Source organism: Haemorhous mexicanus, chromosome 21 (assembly GCF_027477595.1).
Source record: "Haemorhous mexicanus isolate bHaeMex1 chromosome 21, bHaeMex1.pri, whole genome shotgun sequence".
Taxonomy (NCBI): Eukaryota; Metazoa; Chordata; class Aves; order Passeriformes; family Fringillidae; genus Haemorhous; species Haemorhous mexicanus.
The window spans coordinates 7432054-7451305 of NC_082361.1; the positions used below are offsets into that span (position 1 = coordinate 7432054).

A 19252-nucleotide genomic window follows, 5' to 3' on the forward strand; every position below is an offset into this window, starting at 1 on the left:
TGTAGGACTCAGCAGAAATCTCCCAGCAGGAGAAGATCAGACCTGAATCCCAAGGTGCTGGAGCAGAATGAGGGTGGTGCAGGAGGACGTTCTGTAGGAAACCATCCTGCCTTGTCAGGGCATTGTGCATTGATCTGCACAGCTGATTTGAAAGTCAATGAGATTTAGACTCTCAGGCCCATTAAAATAAAAATTTTAAAATGCCTTTGGCACTTCAGCACCTTGGTCAGCTGGGCAGGTCCTTGTGCAGGTTATGAGTGAACAGAGCCACGCTGACAGAGCTGGCCCAACACAGCCTGGTCATCTTGTGCTCCCCTGGAATGTGTCACCAGCACTCCAGGGAAGCATGTCCCATTTTTTCTGTGCTGCAATTAAGCCATCCATGTTTTCTTGGGGGATATTTTCCCCCTGTAAAAATAATCACCTGGATATGGAGGAGGGCTGGGAAGGCACTAAAGGAGAGGCAGGATAACGATGGAAATTGAGAGTCAAGAGAGTCCCAGCATGAAAATCCCACATCAGTTTACAGCTAAAAACACTGAAAAAAACCCACTGCAAAACACTATGCAAAAATATAGGGGGGGAATTTCAAGTGTGGACTTTTTTATTTTATTTTATTTTATTTTATTTTATTTTATTTTATTTTATTTTATTTTATTTTATTTTATTTTATTTTATTTTATTCTATTTTATTTTATTTTATTTTATTTTATTTTAATGACCTCAAAGCTTTCTTCCCAGTGCCTCATGCAGACAGTACAAAGACTTCAAGCCCAATCTGCTGTCCAAGGAGCTCAGCCAGCAATGCCTGCTTGGAGGGGCTCTCTGGTGTCAGGCATGGCCATTCCCCAAGGCTGCCCCTTGCCTGGCTGCTCTCCTGGACACCAAAGTCCTAGAGAAGTCACTGCATTCCCACCAAAACCCCTCCAGATCCTTGGGACAACTCTATCAGTGCACTGGCAGTGGTCATGGTGAGCTCACATCTCTGCCCCAAGCACAGAAACACAAAATTTGTGAAGCACTGCTGCCTTCTGACTGTTCCCAAATACACATACAAATACTTCAAAAAAGAAAAAAAACAAAACAAAACCAAAACAAACAAACAAAAACACAAACAAACAAACAAAAAAGAATATGAAAACCAGCCCAAATTGCCAAATCCTGAGCTCAGCCAATCCCACAGCTCTCACAGCTGCAAGTTTAGATCCCAGAGGAGAATTTTGAACACAGCCATAACACAAGGAAAGGTGAGAGGAGAGAGGCTGTGACTGGTTCTTGTCATTGCCCTGAAGGGTTTTTCAGGGCAAATATTCCAGTGACACTTTTCATTAAACCACAAACTTGTCAATTTAACCTAGTGTATATATAAATATACATGAATACATGGATTTTCAAGTAATTGCTTCAAAACAGGGAGGTGTTTGAAAGACTGGTTTAACCCTTTTGCAGCACTTGAGTCCACTTGAAATTATATGAGAGAGGAAAGTTAAATATGAAGATAAATGCATAAATGGCCAGAGTTGCTATGGAAATGGGAGAGGATGGAAATTGAAAGTCAATAGAGGACTAACTTACTGTTCAATTTTAAAAATAGTCTTTCTATACAGAAAGGGAACATTTCTCAAATCCCTGTTGGCCTGTATTATACAAAGTGGGAAGTGGTTTTGTGGCTGGGTACATCAATTTAATGCTGCATGCTCCACCTGCAGCCCGTGTGGTCCGTGGTACATCCTAAGTGGGACTTTTGCTCAGGTTAATGCCAATCTCCATTCCAGATCCAGAGCCCTGATGCTAAGTGCCAGCATGAAAAGCACAGATATGTGGGTCAGACTCTGGGGGCTGTAATGACAAATAATCTGTAGGGATTTCAGGTCAGCTCTGTTTGGTTTTTTTTTTAATAATTCCCCATGGAAAGAAGGTTTACCAGGCTGGGCTTGTTGCCCCATGGGTACTGCACAGTAGCTTTCCAAACCTGCTGGCCTGCAATCAGATTTGATGGAAGAAGAGGCATCTCTGAGGAATGAAATCCTAACAAGTCCTTCTCAAGGAGGATATTCTCAAATGAGCACTTTCTGCCATTGCCCTTCCATTTTCCACCCCAGAGAATCCACTCGGGAGATCACTGTGGAAAACCAGAATTCCTCTGTTCCACTGCTTCCAAAGCCCCTTGTTTTATGAATATAAATGTAACACACTTCCCTGGGTCCATTCAGAGAGGGAGAGCAAATTATGTTTGAACAGAGTCAAACCCCATCCATGAGCAGCATATCAAGAGGACAGTGGGGCTTTACTTCCACCAGCCCACACCTCTCACTCCCTTTGCATCCCCAGACACTTCTGAGGCTTCTTGGAACATTCATTCACCTCCAAAATGGAGGTGAATAAACCCTCTTGGCACTGACAGCCCAGAATTCACAGCTCATCATATCCCACACCCCAAGGACTTGACTCTTTCAGCCTCTTGGTCTTCTCTGCCTGTTTGCTTCCCCCACCTCCTACTCTGTGGTGCCCAGAAGCTGCAGGCAACCCCTTCCCACAGCCCTGGGATGCATTCCTGACCACAATTCCCATGCCATGGACCCCTGTGCCCCTCTTTTCAAAGCACACAAATCTCTCTCAGCAAATTTCTGACAGCTGGAGGTGTCTCACTGAGTCAGGTACAGCAAACCTGAAAAAAAAAATCCCTCAAGGGACCTGGAAGATGCTGAAATTCTGAAATTCAGCCTCCCAAGGCAAGGAGCTGGCACAAGCTTCAGACTTGGCAAGAAGATTCTGCCTCTTCCTTTCTCTGACTCACATTCCCCAAGTCTAGCTCCATGCCCTTCTGCAAGGGGGGGTTGAAACAATTCCACGGTACCAGCAGGATTCTCACCATCCCCATTTCCCAGCCTGTTGGAAAAAAGGCCTTTAAAAATAGTTCTGTGCTGCTGGGTGGGATTTTCTTCTGCAGGTGCTGTGCAACAGAGAGCGAGATGAGATTCTAATCAGAGCTGCTTGGCAGAGGGAAGGTTCAGAGCTGAGCTGTGCAGCAGCAGCCTTATTTTCACAGTAATATCACTTTATTCTCTGGGTGTCAGGGGGACACGCATTGCTGCCACCTCCCTGAGCCATGTTTGTGCAACAGATGCAAAGAGCAGCCACAAAACATGGAGCTGTCACTGCTCCATCACACCCAGGCACAGAGAGCAGCCTGGGTGGTGCCTGATGCTTCTGCTCTGAGCCCCCAGAGAGTTCATCCCACAGGGCAGAGGGTCCCTGGGCTGGTGCCTGACCAGCATCCTGGTCCCTGGGTGGGTGCTGTCCCCTCCAGCTGAAGAGGGGAGAGCACTTCCCATCCCAGCAGAGAAATTGGAGCTCAAGGCTGCATTTCCCCACTGCATGGTGTGGCTCTGCACTCATCACCAAGAGTCGGAATTCAGGACATCCCTCTGGCTGTCCTGGATTGCCCAAACCCCTGCCAGGGGGCTCAGAGACCCTGGCACAGAGCCCAAGACCCCTGTGACTTTGATTATGAGCCATGGAAAAACTTACCAACCTTATATGAGGATCTGCAAGCCACAAAAGTCTAAGTAGAATAATAATCAGTTTGTCACAGGAAAAAAAGAGATTTTTGGGGTTTTTAGAATGGGGGTTCAGGGGGCAAGATGGAGGAATCTGGGCGTGTCCAGCCTTTCTCCTTCTTCCTAGCCTCCATCTTCTGCTGTGATGGTGGCACTTTTGGATTGGTTTAGAGTAGAAGCTCACTGTCTAACATGGGTGATAGGTGTTGGGAGGTTATTGTAAATATTGTACACATTGTAAAGTCTCTTTTCCCAGCCTGGCTGTCAAAGAAGGTGTCAGAGCTCTTCAGTTCTCGGTCTCAAGGTTGTTTATTGTTCCTTATCTATAAAATTCTTTCTCTGGCCTGCCGAGGTCTGCTCAGCAGGTCAGACAGAGGCACTCTGCCTGCCCCCAGGGCAGTGTTATCTTTTTATACCAAAAACTACGAGTACAATATTTACCATAACTTCCCAATACCTATCACCTGTGTCAGACAGTGAGCTTCTACTCTAAACCAATCTAAAAATGCCAACATCACCCAGAAGATGGAGGCTAGGAAGAAAAAGGACAGGGCACACCCAAATTCCTCCATCTTGGGACCCTGAGCCCCCATTCTAAAAACCTCAGAAATCTATTTTTCACCCTGTGATGAATTCACTATCATTCTACTTAAACTCTTTTGACTTACAACCCTTCATATAAGGGTTGGTAATGTTTTTTTCCATGGGTCAAGATAAAAGGCACAGATGTCTTGGGCTCTGTGCCAAGGTCTCTGAGCCCCCTGCCAGGGTCTCAGCCCTCCAGGGCAGCCAGAGCAATCTCCTGGGTTCCAGCATGGGGACATATTTTCTGAAGCAGAGATTATTGTTACACAACGACACCCTCATGTCACCACAGCCAGGAAAGCACAGGTGACAGTCACCCCAGTGTGACCACACTGCCATGGCATCTCTTCACTGCACCCTTCCACGTCCACAGATGTTTCATCAGCTGCCTGACAGGCCTGGCACCCCCTGTCTCAGGGCTGTGCTGTCCTCACCAGCAGCAAAGCCATTAAGCCCCCTTTGCAGCCCCATATGCATTCCCTTCATGCCTTTAATCCTGACAGCCCAAGTAAATTCCTCCTGAAAAGAAAACCCTTGTTCCCCCTCCCTGAGCTTCTGCTTTTTGCTAAATGTCATTAAAAGCAGAACCCAGGGTAACATCAGTCCTTGCTGAAGGTTGAAACCACCTTGACTGTAATCTTGGCTTGGCACTGGATGGAAAAAAAAAAAAAAGCAGATACTTCTTCCACTTCTCTGTCAGCTCCACTTTGCATCAAAATCTCCTTTGTATGTCACAGAGCTATTAAAGTTGTGGATTGTGGCTGGGCTCTGTGTGTGTGGACGTGTGTGTGTCTGTGTCTGTGTCTCAGAAACTGGGTCACCCGGAGAGCGCTCCGTGAAAACGCTGCCCTGACAAATCCAGGCTGGCAAGACTCAAAGATTCCCCTTATAATGTTTTTCTGCCTCCCATCATGCTTTGAAATGAGCAAATAATACTACTTTCTACTGTATTTTTGTATCTTTTATTCAGGAGCTTCCTGAGGTAAATAACCTCAGGCAGGCAAATCCAAGGGGATGCTCCTATCTCTCTTGCTGTCGGCTCACTCTGAAATCATTATGTACTTTGCTTTCATCATGCTCCTTATAAAACATTCTTTTCTTCTTCCAGGAGAAATGGCTATCAAGGAGGGCAACAAACTTCACACTTTTGACTCAGACTTCAGTCCCAGCATTTTGTCATCCTTCTCTCCCTGTCACTGCCCCAGAGGTGACAGGAGGGCACCTCCAGAGCCCACAGCACCTCCCCATCACCCAGAGGACCCCTGTGGCCATCACCCCAGCCAGAGCAGAGGGTGGCTTCTCACCAGGGCCCTTTTGGCAGGCAGACTCCCTGTAATTCCCATCAGGGCTCTGAATAGCACAGCTCAGCTTCAGTCTGAGGCTGAGAGATGAATCCTGAATCCTCACTGGGGCACTGAGAGCTGGGGAACAGCAGAGCAGAGAGTGGGGGTGGGTGCTCAGCACCCAGCAAAATCCAGGCTGCTGGAGGGGCAAGAGGTGTGGAACTGAAAGCTGACTCCATGCAGGACAGAAAGATGTGGGCCATGATCTCAGGAGGAGCTGAGAGGGGGAAGCCTGTGGGTTTTCTTATTAAGCTTATTTTAATATTTACAGTGGGAGAGAAGAAATGGCAGGAAGAAATATCTGGGCAGGGAAGGCTCTTCTGCTAAACAGAACTGCAAAGAGGGGCTTGGGGACCAAACACTGCTCTTTTTCTTTGTGCTACACTCAGTCCACTTATTTCCCCTAAAGAAAGCAGACCACAGATAGAATCAGTGACAGGAAAGGAGATGGAGGGCTCTGGCTTCAGTCAGACATCTGCTGGCCTGGGGCAGAGCTTGAGAGGAGGATTTCAACATCCCAGGCCAAAAGAAATGGAGTTGAGGAACAGCAAGTGCCTTTTCATGGGCTCTGATCTAGACTCTGTCTGTCTGTCAGTGCTGCACTCCTGTAAATCACAGCGTGCAGGTTGTGAACCCCATTTCACCCGCAGGAAAGCAAAGCAGGGCAGAGATAACAAGCAGCATTCATCATCCGAGGGGGCCTGGCAGCATCCAGAGCCAGGCAGGGGAGGCAGAGAGCCCTTCCCAGCAAACTGGGAGAAGAAACCAGAGGGATTGCAGAGTGAGAGCTGGGGAGGGGCACAGGCTCCCACCACATCCATGGTGAGGCGTGGAGAGGGAATTCCAGGGGGGAGCTGAAGCACTCAGAGCATCCCACATCGGGCAAGTTCGGGGTTGTTTTGGGTCGATAAGGAGTAGAAGTGCTGATCCAGGAGCCCGTGGGTGTGCTCAGCTGGAGCAGCAGGCTGTAGGGAGGGGGGACAGGGGATGTCACTCCCCCAAGCCCGCTCCGTGTCCCCTGGTTAATGAATTCAGCGGTGAGTTTAGGGGATCTCAGGAGAATGAATTGTCAGAGCGTTGGAAGCAAGAGATGGCAGGGGAATTACTGCTAATCCTTTCTTGTGGGACATAACACTCCAAAGGATTTAAAGGCTATTCAAAAATGTAGAAAAAGAAGAGACAAGGACACCCCCTCCCTCTTTCTTACGTTTTAGGTTGGTCACTTGCTGCTGGCTGGGAAAGACAGAAAAGAGAAAATTCCAGGAGAGGGAAGGGGTGCGAGGGAGAGAAGAAAAGATGAAGAATGAAGATTAGATCTGGAGAAAAGCCGATCTTACCCTCTCAGGGAGTGTAGACTGCAATTAAATCGCTTTTGCCTAACAAAACCCTATTGTTATTTGCGTAGTAGTACTCAAGATGCCGCGATAAGGGATGGAGGAGCTGCAGGCAGGGAAGCTGCAGTTGTTATCCTTGGAAATCCTCTGGCTGGAGGGCCCTGGGCCCCAGTCCCACGGAGTGACCCTTTATCTCAGCTGAGCATCTCCCCATCACCAATAAGAAATGTATTTTGAACAGCTCTGGGGGAAGGATTTTGGAAGTGTGGGGTTGGAATATCCTCTCCCTGCTGTTTGATTTGTAGACTTGGTCATGGGTTTGCTCACACAAAAGGTGTGTGACCAGAGGTCACTCCCTCTGTATTTTGGGAAGGCTGGCAGGCATCAAGACAGGTCTGGGCTGGGCTTCTTGTGCCCTCCAGAGATGCTGAGGTTCTTTCATCCCAGTCACCTGTCCTTGCTGGACCCCAAGGGCTCCATCCTGTCCCCTTCAAAGCATGGCTGGTACCCATGCAATGCTCATTTCCATCCCTCTGATTGTCATTATGCAAAACAAAAGGAGAACTTACAGACTCACCACCAACCTTCTGCATGTGGGTGCTTTGGTCAGTGTTGGAAACCCTGAGACCAAGCCACCTCCAGCATCTGGGACCCACCCAGCTAAACTGTGGCCTCTTTCCCACCCTGAGACCCTGCACTAATACCTTCCTTCTTAATTTTCTTCCTTTTTCATGCTTTTCAGGTGTGGTGTTTGTGAGGGTCCCCAGGACAAAGTGAGAGATGAGAATTTGACTCCATGTTCTCAGAAGGCTGATTTATTATTTCATGATATGATATGATATGATATTTATTATATTAATGCTATACTAAAATTCTACTAAAGAAAGAGAAAGGATACATCAGAAGGCTTAACAAGGATGAATAATATAAACTTGTGACTGACTCAGTCTGACACAGCTGGACCAGGATTGGTCATTACATAAAAACAATTCACATGCTGGATGAACAATCTCTAAATCACATTCTAAAGCAGCAAAACAGGGAGAAGCTGAAGCTTCCCAGCTTCCCAGGAGAAGAAATCCTGGCAAAGGGATTTTTCAGAAAATATCATGGTGACATTCAGGTGTTTCAGCAGAGCTGCCCTCAGTTGTGCAATGTTCCTCTGTGTGTTCAGAGCAGCACAGTGAGGTCCAGGCTGGTGAATTATGGACTGTGCCCTCTGGGTGACCTTGGGGCTGAGGAAGGTGAGAGCTCCTGGCAGGTGGGCTCCTCTCTGCAAATCCTGCTTGGCTGTCATTTGTCCCCGTTCCCAGCCTGAGCTGGGGATGGCAAGGAACAACTTATTAAGGAATTGCTTCTCTCCTCCCCTGCTCAGCTGCTCTCAGGCAGGTCCTATCGATCCACTGCACCTACTCAAGATGTTTTGCAAAAGGCACTTAGTGAAATTCATTCCAGGGGTTCCTCAGTGGTTTCTGCTGCCTGAACTGCAGTGGGGCACAGGCAGGTGAAGGTTTGACTCTGAGAGGGTCATAGAAGAGGAATTTCCATTTTTCCAAACATAGTTTCCAGCAAGTTACAAAAAAAAAAAAAAAAAAAAAAAAAAAAAAAAAAAAACAAACAAACAAACAAAAAAAAAACAACAAAAAAACCCCAAAACCAAAACAATACAAACCAACCAAAAGAAAAAAAAAAAAAAACAAAAACCTAAACCAAAAAATCCCCAACAAAACAAAACAAAACAAGAATTCCCCCAAAACAAAGTCCAGAGATTTTATTTTGTGTGTGTGGAAAACATTTTTACATCTTGGTGTTGCTTTGGGAGGCTACTCAGATTGTGTAAATAGAAACAGATTTTAAAATGAAAAGGTACTCTGAAAAACAACAGCATAAGCCTAAGCAGACATTTTTTAAAATGACATTGTGGAGCAATTTAACTTTTATTAGAAAACCCTTTTTCAGCCCCTCCAAACCATTTTTTAAAATCACTGTTTCCATAAAAAATATCTGTTCCAAAATTACATGCAACAGCAAACCAGAAACTCTGCTGTGACAATTCCCATTCCATAGATTCACCACGCTACCTCATTAAATTGCAGAAACCACATACAAAATAGCATTTCCCAGAGGACAAATGCTCTCCCTGAGAAGTTTCAACCTGTTCCTGTCAAGTACCAGTGGGCCCAGGGAAAGCAGCTGCTTTTCCTTGTTCTGCTGGGTTTTTATGTGACACTGGGAATCTGTGCTGCTGCTCAGGGGGGCCAGGGGAGCACTCCTGCACTGCTGCTCCTGCAGCCAGCCAGATCCAGGTGGGAAGGGCTGCACCTGGCTCTGGGTTCCAGCTTTTCCAGCTGCTGCAGCCTGGGGAGCACTGTGGGGATTTTTTGAAGGAGTTTTGAATGAGTTAGAGATGGGACCTGTGAATTGTTTTTGATGATGTGGTTTGTTGTTCTTCTGCAGAGGCAGGAAGGGTGAGCTCGGCTCACATCTTTACCCCATGGCTCAGGAGGTCACAAGACCCTTGGTTATAAGACCCTTTAAGTCTTATAACCAGGTCTTAAGTTTTATTGACCAATAAAACACTGCCAACAAGGGTATTTATGTTTTTGACCCAATCCTTAAATATTTTGTCTTATGAACTCATGCTACAGTGTAAGTTTCTTGGCCAATCCTGTTATGGCACACAAACCCACAGTGCTGCATTCTAAACTCCTTATTTACCTCTGTAACTACTTTTATTTTTTCTATATCTTGAACTCTAAAACTCTAAACTTTCCTTTACTTAGCTTAACTTGTCTCTGCTTTAAACTATAAATCCTCATTCCCACTTCTAGCACCTAAGTTTGGAAGTTTTTTCCATGGTCTCATCAAATCCTGTGTTCAATTCTAAGCTTTGGCTTACAGGCCCAAAGCTGTGAGAATTCCCTGCATTTTGGATTCCAGCAGAGCACCAAGGCAATCACACCAAGGAGGGCACGCTCTGCTCAGAGCCCTCACTGCAAAGCACAGCTTGGTGACACTGCCAGCACACCAGGACGTCCTGCCCTTGGGACAGCACCCTCCACAAGGGAAGGAGGTCCAGAGCTGCAGCTCTCCTGGCATCTTGCATGGGTTAAATGAAGCTCAGAGTGAAATCAGGGCACACCCCCACTGCAAATGGAGTAGCTTGGATGCAACAGCCCTTTGGAGCTTTGTCTCCATCTGTTTTTATGACCTGGGCAAAAGAGATGCTTTAATAACTGGAATATTTTCAGATATTTACATGAGAGATGAATGCAGACCTGCAGGGGTGTTTGCTTGGCTGCTCATTTTTTCACCCAGTGAGTAAATCCTATCAAAGCCACTTGCTGCAGAGTGGGCAGTTCCAAACAGTGTGTGCCAGCAGCTTTGGAAACATGAGGATGTTGAGCTTTCCTTTGGATATTTGTTTCCTGCAATAAGACAGATGAGTACATGTGTTTCTGTGGGAACCACAGTATTCCCCCATTTATACTATTGGGGAAAGCTTGTTTGAGTCTTCCAAAAGATCTACAGTTTCTCTGCTGGGTAAATGGTGAAAATACAATCCTTCACACAGCCTTGTCCATCTTGGACTCACAAACCTCAGCACTGCCTGGGCTGGTCACAGAATCACAGAGGGGTCAGGCTGGAAGGGACCACAGAGGGGCTGCTGAAGTTATGCTGGGTTTTGTGGCTTTTTCTTGGACAATAAGGAAGCCAGGGACAACTCAGGTGTTCATGTCTGCTGTGGAGACTGAATAGGAAGAGAAAAACAAGTGACCAATTTCTTTTAAAATTGTACTGGTGGGAGCCTCGTCTCAGCATCACTCCAGCTCTCCTAAAATTGCTTTGATGTTCAAAAAAAACCACTGACTTTTTAGACAATACTGTCCTAAATCCCTTTTATAAATGCCCAGAACCACTCTCAGGCTTTCTGAAACTCATTGTTATAATTACAATCAAGAATCACAGGACTCTGTGCTTTGTGCCAGAAATACACATCCACTGGATTGTTTGCAGAGGAGCCACAGAGAGAAGGAGTGAAGGAGAAATGCACCTTCAGGGCTGCTCAGTTCAGGAGCAGGAACTCCCACTCTGTTTAATTTTTCCTCTTTTGTTTCCCAATTTAACTTGGAGCTGCTGGAATTCAGGCCAATCTTTGCTTTGTCCACTGTGCTCTCCCTTGGCCTCAGTGCAGTGAACCTCGAGGTTCACTGTCCCCCACCATCCCTGGAGGAGGAGGAGGAAGAGGGGGGTGGAAGGGTGAGGAGGAAGGTCTGCAGGACCCATCAATGCCAGCAGAGGTGAGGAGAACTTCAATTTGAGAATTGCTGGAATAGGATTTAGCAGGTGCAGAACAATCTCTCTGGGCAAAGGGATGCAGCATCAAGTGTAGTTTTATTAAATCTTCATCTCCTGGGTCACAGAAGAAGCTTAGGGAGGGCTGTGGGGGGTTTTGGTAGTGTTGTCTGACACAGCACAGAGGGAGGGAGCTGTGATTCAACTTTTGCCAGCACAAGGCTTGGAGCTGGCTCTCCCTCTCTGTCCAGCAATGTCTGATGTTGATCCCTGATCCTGCTTCCATGGGAATGTCCCTGTCTGGTGCTTAGAGAAGTGAGCAGACAAACATCAGATCTGACTCACCACTCAGTTGCTTCTCTTTTACCTCTGCAGAACATCACTGATCATAGAAGGATCTGCAGGATTAACACCAGAGTAATTCAGGGCTGGATCCCAACCAAAGCCTTTGGCAGAAAGAGAGCAACACTCCTGCCCCATGCCCTGTCCCACACATCACTGGTGTGTGCTCTGTGGGAGGATTCCATGGCATTCAGACTTTCCTTCCCTTGACTCAGGACACTGCTGGGGTACATTTAGTTCAGCTAACCCAGACTTTTTCCCTCTATCTCTTCTCCCTGCAAAATGCCAGGCATGTTCTCAGTGAAGCAAAAGCAAAACTCCCCCACTCAGTGCTGTTCCAGGTGGGAACTGACCCCTGGGGAAACAGAGAGGCAGATCTGAACCCCATTTCAAACCCTGGAGGCTCTTGCAGCACCTTCCAACAGTGAACTCAGGCTGGTCCAGAGAGTGAAAAAGCTCAGTCTAGAACTGGCTGGCTATAAACATCCAAACACTTCATTCAGGCTCAATTTTGCTTGCTTAGGGCAGTCCAAATGCATATCCACAAACACTGGGTGAGGAGGAGTAGTGGGAGCAAAGAAATATTTCAGTTTAGAGGTGTTACACATTTCTTGTCCCCCCAGGAAAACTCCAAAATGCCCTTTCAAATGCTATACAATCTGGATATAAGTAAGATTTTCAGGTGATGGTTGCAATATTTGGCCTTGGTGTAAAGAAAACTGAAAGAAAGATGTTAGGCAAATTTCCCAACCACAGAAACCTCCCTCCCTGATGACAAAATTAGTCAGGTTCCCTGAGCAGCTCCCAGTTGAGCTGAAGGATGCCCCATTGCTCCCTGGAGGGTTTGTGCCCTGAGTCATGGTGCCCACAGAGGAAGGCACAAGATTTTCAGAATCCAAAGCTTGTTTCTGTTTCACAAAGTTTTTAGAGCTGAAAATCCTGTGTCTTTACTCTGCCTTTGAGATTCTGGGGTCCACTCAAAGCAACAGACTCTGAAGTTCCTCTAAGTAAATGGTCTCAGGACCCAAATCCAGTTTCAGAAGCAGCCAGATGACAGTCAGAGCATTGGTCTGTGCCTACACCCACCAAACCTGAGGTGTTGTTGGGCCACCTGTGGGTGACAGCTATGGCCAAACACAGAGCTCAGGCCCCTCTTTTGGCCCTTGTCACTCCTTAACTTGCAAATTTCCTTGAGAGAAGGTGACCAGCAAGGCAGGAATTTCTGTAGTGATGTGCCTCCATCCACTCACTCTGACTCTGAGCAGCAACAGAAGAACCAGCTTCTAGGCACCATCCATCAGGCCAGGATGGCAGCCAGGGCAGGAAGAACCCTTCTTTCTCTTCACATGAGTTTTGTCTCCTCATGGTTCCAATTTTTGCCTTCCAGCAGCACTCCTGTCAGCTGCCTCCAGAAGATGTGCTTGCTTATTTCCTTGTTTTTCCACTCCAGGTAGGTGTTCCTCCTCAGGTACCGAGACAGCCCCAGCCTCTGTCTCAGCAGGTCCTTGTTCACATTTTCCAGCACAATCATGATGATCCCAGCCTTCCCCTCCACCAGCTGCCAGGACTGGGCAATGTCAAACTCAAAGCTGCACCACTTGCTCTCCAGGAAGTCAGCGGAGATGACTGCGATGACATTCCTGCTGCTGAGAAATCCCTCCTGGATGATATTGGTGACAATGGGTACCCCTGGCAGGAAGTCCCTGTAGTACAGACACAGGTGGAAGGGAGGTTTTCCTCCTTCCAAGGGTTCCACCAGCTCCTTTGTCACCCATTCCTGGTCTTTGCTGGAGTGGATGACAAAGGCATCGTAGGTGTCACCTCTTTCTGCGTAGTGCTTGCACCCACTGAGCAGCACCACGGAGTAGTAGAGCTGGAAGTAGTACTTGTAAACCAGGAAGAGGAGCACCACTACAACTAGCAGCACAACCACTGAGGAGGAAATTTTGCCTGCACTGATGTGGCAGGAGGACAGATCAAAGCTTGGCAGGCTCACGTTGGCCACGTACGAGGGAGTGTGGCACAGCATCAGCTCCTTGTTCTGCAGCAGCTCCTGCTTCTCCTTGACCCATTCCAGAAAGTCCAGGTACACACAGGAGCAATCAAACAGGTTTTGAGAGATATCCAACAGGAGCAGGCTGTCAGGCAGGATATCCCTGGCTGAGTCCAACAGAACAGTCAGCTGGTTTCTGCTGAAATCCAGGACTCTGAGGGCTTGGAGTGGCTGGTAGACTCCAGGATCAAAGGTCAGGAGCTTATTGTTGCTGATGTTTAGCTCTTTTAGCTCAGAGAGGGCATCAAAAGTACTTTGATCCACATGTTCTAATTTGCAGCTTGAAATATCCAAGGTGTGGAGGTGACTTAGGTTTTTGAAGTTGTTTGCCAGCTTATTGTCTGCAAAGGAGTTTCCTGCCATCTTAAGCACTTGCAAAGAGTTCAAGCCACAAAATGTACACTGGGATTCAACTTTGGTTTTGGTGTAGGAAATATCAAGGTAAATCAGTCTCTGAAGGGACAGAAAGACAGGGTAGGAGCCAGGACCAAATAAGGTTGTGTGCTGAAGGTCCAAATATAACAAATTCTCCACATTAATGAAATCTCCAGTCAATCTGATGTAAGAATTGAAGCTTAAGTTCAAGTGTTTCAAATTTGGACAATTTTGAAACTGAGGGGAACAGCATCTGCTGAAGGTGAGTCTATTCTCACTCAAATCTATGACCTCCAGTTTACTGAGACCCTCAAACTTCTGCTCAAAGTTTTTGAGACTTCTGTTCTTGGTAATACGAAGCACTCTCAGCTCCTTGAAAAGTGACAGCTTCAGGGCAGGCACATCATCAAAACCACATTTCTTGCATTCCAGCTGCTTCACTTTAGACCCCACAGGAACCTGTGATATCTCCTCAAGTCCCAGGTCCACCAAGCGAATAGTGGAGACGTTGCCTACGCAGGTAAAGAGAGTGTCTGTGTCATCCCCAAAGCCCCTGAGGCAGATCAGGACAAACTCTTCCATCTGCACCTGGCACAGCCCATTCAAGAGCCCCCTCTCAAAGTCCTGCTGCCTGCCACGGTCACTGAACGCCCCAACTGTGAGTCTGCTGACCTGCAAACCAGCCAGGCCTTGCAGAGAAGTTTGCATCATGGAGCTCTCAAAAGCAGACCTGAGAGCCAGCTCAGCGAGGTGGATCCCTGCAAAGGCCCCCGGCTCTATGGATTTTATATTGTTCAAGGAAAGCACCAGAGTGAGGTTGAGCCTGTTCCCTTCCCTCAGGGCATCAAGGTCTCCTCTGGAGATAGATGTGATCTTGTTAGAGAAGAAGCTCAGGTGCCTGAGGGAGGTCATGTTGGCGAAATACTTGGGAAGCCTCAATGAAGTAATGCTGTTGTGGCCTAAATTCAGCTCCTGCAGAGTATGCAAGTGGCCAATAGGCAGCTCAGACAGAGAGGTCCTGTTGGTTTCCACCAGAACCAATTTTTTCAGAGATGTTAAGCCATGGAAAGCTGCTTTGCCCAGGTGCTGGAGGGAATTGGCAGTTAAAACCAAGGTGGAAAGTCTATGGAGATCCATAAAGGAGTTATCTTCTATTGTATGGATGTGGCACCTGTTGGGCATGAAAAGAAAATATAAATGCATGAAACACTGTCCCTTCCTTGTTCTCTGAGTGCTGCTGTGACGCCCTGTGGCTCAGCCTCACACTGGGGGCTGGTTTGGCTTTGCTGGGCTGGGCAGAGCCAGCATCCCTGGATGTGCAAAGGGAGCTCTCCTCCAGCAGGAGCTCTCCTCTCACCTCCTCCTCTCCAATCTTTAGTTCAAAGCAAGAGACCTGGAGACCTGGTGAAGATCAAAAATCCGTGCAGGCAGCAGGAAAGAAGAATCCTAGCCATCAGTTTAGGCCAAATGGCATAGGGATGACCATCACTGATGGAAGAACCAACCAGAGCCAGCCTTCCCTCACACCTGGCACATCCCCAGCCCTCTGACTGCCACCTCAGCCACACCTGGGCAGTGCACTGGCACCAGAGCAGTGCAGCTGTGGCACAGCTCCCGGCTCTGTCAGCAGTTGGTATCTGGTGATGGCTCAGAGGGAGCAGAGCCCAGGCTGTGCTGGCTCTGGAGGAGAAAAGGAAGAGGGGAAAATTAGCGTGGCCCCCTAAGGTTTGTTTGATGTGGGAAGATCCAGAATTTGAGACCCAAATCCATTCTGCAGTGAATCCCAGCAGAATTAGTTCAGTAATCCAGGCAGTGCCTCCCAGCACATGTGCTCTGCCACTCAGCCACTTTGGAGCTAGAGCTGTGACGGGGCTGAGTGACATTTCTCAGTGAAACAATTTACCCAGAGAAACTGTTGTCTGAAGTCAATGGAAATTATACATCAATTCAAATTTGCTAATAGGCCTCCCCCATCTCCTCCCCCAGATATGTGAGGAGAAGGCAAAAGAGAATATGTTGATATTTTAAAACAGCCTTTTAGAAAATGAATGTACCTTCATGTTATTTTTTTTTAAACTGTGATTAGAAAAACAGCTCACCCAAGATGTTCCACTTCAGAGTTTTTGTAACAGTGAAAAGTCTGACATTTTTCTTGTTCACAGACAAGTGAAACATCTTCCTCCTCCTTCTCACATTCCAGCCTACAAGATCAGACTGACAGACCCAGCTCTGAGTGGAGGGTGTACACTCAGTGACTGGACTAAAAGCTGCTCATCACTTCACCACAGGGACGTGAAAATGACAGACACAGGGACAAAGTCACAAGGAAAAAAAAAAAGCAGTCAAGACCAATAGACCCCAAAATAAGCCACCATTGTAACCCAGCTAGTGAAGAAAAATTTACCAGTATCCACATAACAGATCCCATTACCTTGAAAGATCCAGAAACTGCAGCTCAGGGACTGATGCAAAATAATTTGAGCCCAGTGATTTCAGATTGCTGAAACTGAGGTCCAGGTTCTGGGTGGTGTTTGGGACTCCGTCAGGAACTCCAGAGATGTTCAGTCCAGTGCATCTGAAAGTTGTGCTAGGGGTGATCTGTAACAGAGGCAGATCCCATCATGGTCAACATCTGCTCTTCATGAAGTGCCAGGAAATGTCAGGAAAGCAGAAGCAGAATGACCCCCCCTTGCAGTTCATTTCTAGAGGAGCTGCCCTGAGTTTTAGGGAATAATCTTACATACCCTAAACATTTTTCTCTCTCCTAATAGAACCAGTCCTACTCCCCAGGAAGAGCTGTGTTTCTTGCTGATGGGAGCTGGGACAAAACTACAGGACAGCATTGCTTAAGGTTCCAGATGAACCAGCAGCAACCTTTGAGAGAGGCAGCTGGACAAACACTCATGGATGCACTGCATGCCCAGGAACAGCTCTCAGCTCTCTTCCCCTGCACATAACCAGGCAGCTTGAACCAAAGTTATTCTGCAAGCAAATAACTGCCAGCAAAACTTTGCAAAAGGCAGTTGGCCCATGTCAGGGCCTTGGTGAAATCACTCTACTGCACAAACCAGGCAAAAATCTGTGTTTTGTAGAAATTAGATGAAATTTGGATCCATTCCAAGGGAAATATAATCTATTACAATAACTGCACTGCAGCACCCTCAGAGGTACAGAAAGCCAACAAGAAGAAAAAGTTCTTGCCGCTGGTTCTGGTTCTCAGATGTTTTAGAGACTACAATTTACTTCAAATACTTCAATCACCTTGATAACAACCTTGGGGAAAAAAAAAAAAAAAAAAAAAAGAAAAAAAGCTGGGCTTTCCTAAGAGGCTTGAGGCACAAATCTCCCAAGCAAAGGGAGAGAAATGAAGGATTTTGTGCTCACTCAGAGCTCACATACCTCCAAACAGGGATCCAGGAGGCAGCCTGCCAGTGGGGACAGGACAAACGCCAGCTGCAGCAGCACCAGGAGTGTCCCCACAGGAAGGGCTCCTCTCCTGGGCATCTTCAGGAGGCCAGGAGTGCAGGAGAAAGGAGCATGGAGAGAGAAACCTGGAGACAGAAACCTCCTTCAGTGCCAGGAGTTGTGTTTCACCACTCGTGCTTCTCATTGCACATCTCAGAGGGCTGCAGGACACAAGAAGGGAAGTGAAACTTGGTCACTGCCTTGTTTCTACACGCCCTCTGGGTGAACTGCTCTTCTTGAAATTGTTAAAAAAAAAAAAAAAAGAAGTAATGACAGATATAATTTGGGCTAGAAATTAAAGAGGAATATGGGTTTCATCAGTGCCACTTGACTTGATTGCCTCTGATTAGCTCAGGTCAAATTGGCAAAAAAAAACCCAACTCCAAACCAACAGAATATTTTGTGCAATTCTGAGCCCAGTTTCATGCTCCACATCCCATAACTCAAATGTTCTGGTTAGAGAGGGTCACTCTCTGCCTCTGCACTCCTGCCATGCTCCCAGCTTCACCCTGGCAAGCACTGGAGAAGAGCTCAGCTGTGGCAGAGGTTTCCTTAAGCCAGGTAAGCACAGGTTTATCTCTGGCCAAGCTCCTGTGAACAAACATCCAGGTTTTATCCATCTGATTGGACCTTTATTGCAATTATTGCAGGAATATGGTCAGGCACAAGGAGATTCACAGAGTGAGGAGAGGCACAAACACCCTGAGCTGGGCTTAGAGCTGCTCCCTGCCCTGGTCATGCCTGAATCTCTGTTTGATGCCTGGCTACAGAACATCCCAGTGCTGAATTCCCAATGCAGACTATTGTTTCAGGAAAAAAAGCTTTGTAAAACCTCACAGCGGGCAGTATTAATTTAAGTCAGCTCTGAGCCTTCTAATAAAGCTCCCTGCCCTCATTTAGTCTGATAAATGGTCGTGCATTCATGTATCTCCTCCTGTCTTCCTGGAGATAACCAAGAAATGTTACTGGGGATCCAGCCATAGGGTTGCTGGGTATTATCAACACCACAGAGACAGAGAAGTGGCAAAAATTTGAGACAAGGGTGGAATATTGGTCTAGAGGAAGATGGAATAAAGTGTGACAACTCATGAAAGTCTGTGAAAATGGATATTAAATATAAGATGCGGTATCAGCCCAGCGAGCAATCCACTTATAAAGAAAAGTTTAAAATATTTCCAAGGTGAAGGTTAGACTTTTTTGACAGGTTAGTAGAGAGCCTAGGAGAGATGGGGAAATCCTAAAATAACTGATGATCTCTGCAATAAAAAACACATGGCAGCACAATGGGAGCTAAAACCGACACCCTGATGTGCAGCCAGATAGTGCCCATTAAGCCAGCAGACAAAAAGTTTGTTGAAATTGGGCAAGTTCTACAAAATCCCTGCTCTGAAAAGCCTCTGGTGATTGCAGGTATTTCCTTTTATAGATGGAATCAAAAGTGAATGGAAACAATTGCTGACTGCTTCTGTGCCTGGATTAAGGAAATTGGCAGAGCATCGTGTGTCTGCAGAGAGAACAAATGAGTGCATCCCTTAGTATTCAATATGCAGAATGAGGCAATCCACATTTAATTTTTATCTAAAGCTGAGATGAGCCTGAAGTATGCTCTAGAAATTACCATTTCAATGGAGACTTACTGAAGATGCTGAAGAGTTTGGGAGCATCACAAAATCCCTCCCACAGCCAGGCTCAGAGGTCAAGTGGGAAGTGCAGCTTGAAGGGCGTTCAAAGGAGGCACTGCTGCTGTCACAAGGGACAGTTTCACAACACACATCATCATTTGTTCAAGGACAAGTCCTACAGACACTGCAAGGGACAGGGCACTAGCAGAAAACATGCAAGTTGAGCAGATCAAACCCAGCCACCAGTTTAGAAAGTCAGTGCTGGTTAAATTCATGT

At 46.8% G+C, this 19252-nt stretch overlaps 1 protein-coding gene across 2 annotated transcripts; it reads right to left on the bottom strand.

Annotated features, from left to right (window-relative positions):
* Positions 1-8567: 8567 nt before the first annotated feature.
* On the bottom strand, positions 8568-17519 carry TLR4 (toll like receptor 4). 2 transcript variants are annotated; one of them, XM_059865118.1, is made up of 3 exons: positions 17288-17519; positions 16320-16486; positions 8568-15059 (listed from the first exon to the last, which is right to left on the bottom strand). In XM_059865118.1, exons 1-3 carry the CDS (start codon positions 17390-17392, stop codon positions 12803-12805), a joined length of 2529 nt encoding a protein of 842 aa, XP_059721101.1. In that variant the 5' UTR covers positions 17393-17519; the 3' UTR covers positions 8568-12802. The 2 variants fall into 2 exon arrangements, with proteins under 2 accessions (XP_059721101.1, XP_059721102.1); XM_059865119.1 differs by lacking the exons at positions 16320-16486; positions 17288-17519 and adding an exon at positions 15988-16287.
* Positions 17520-19252: the final 1733 nt, after the last annotated feature.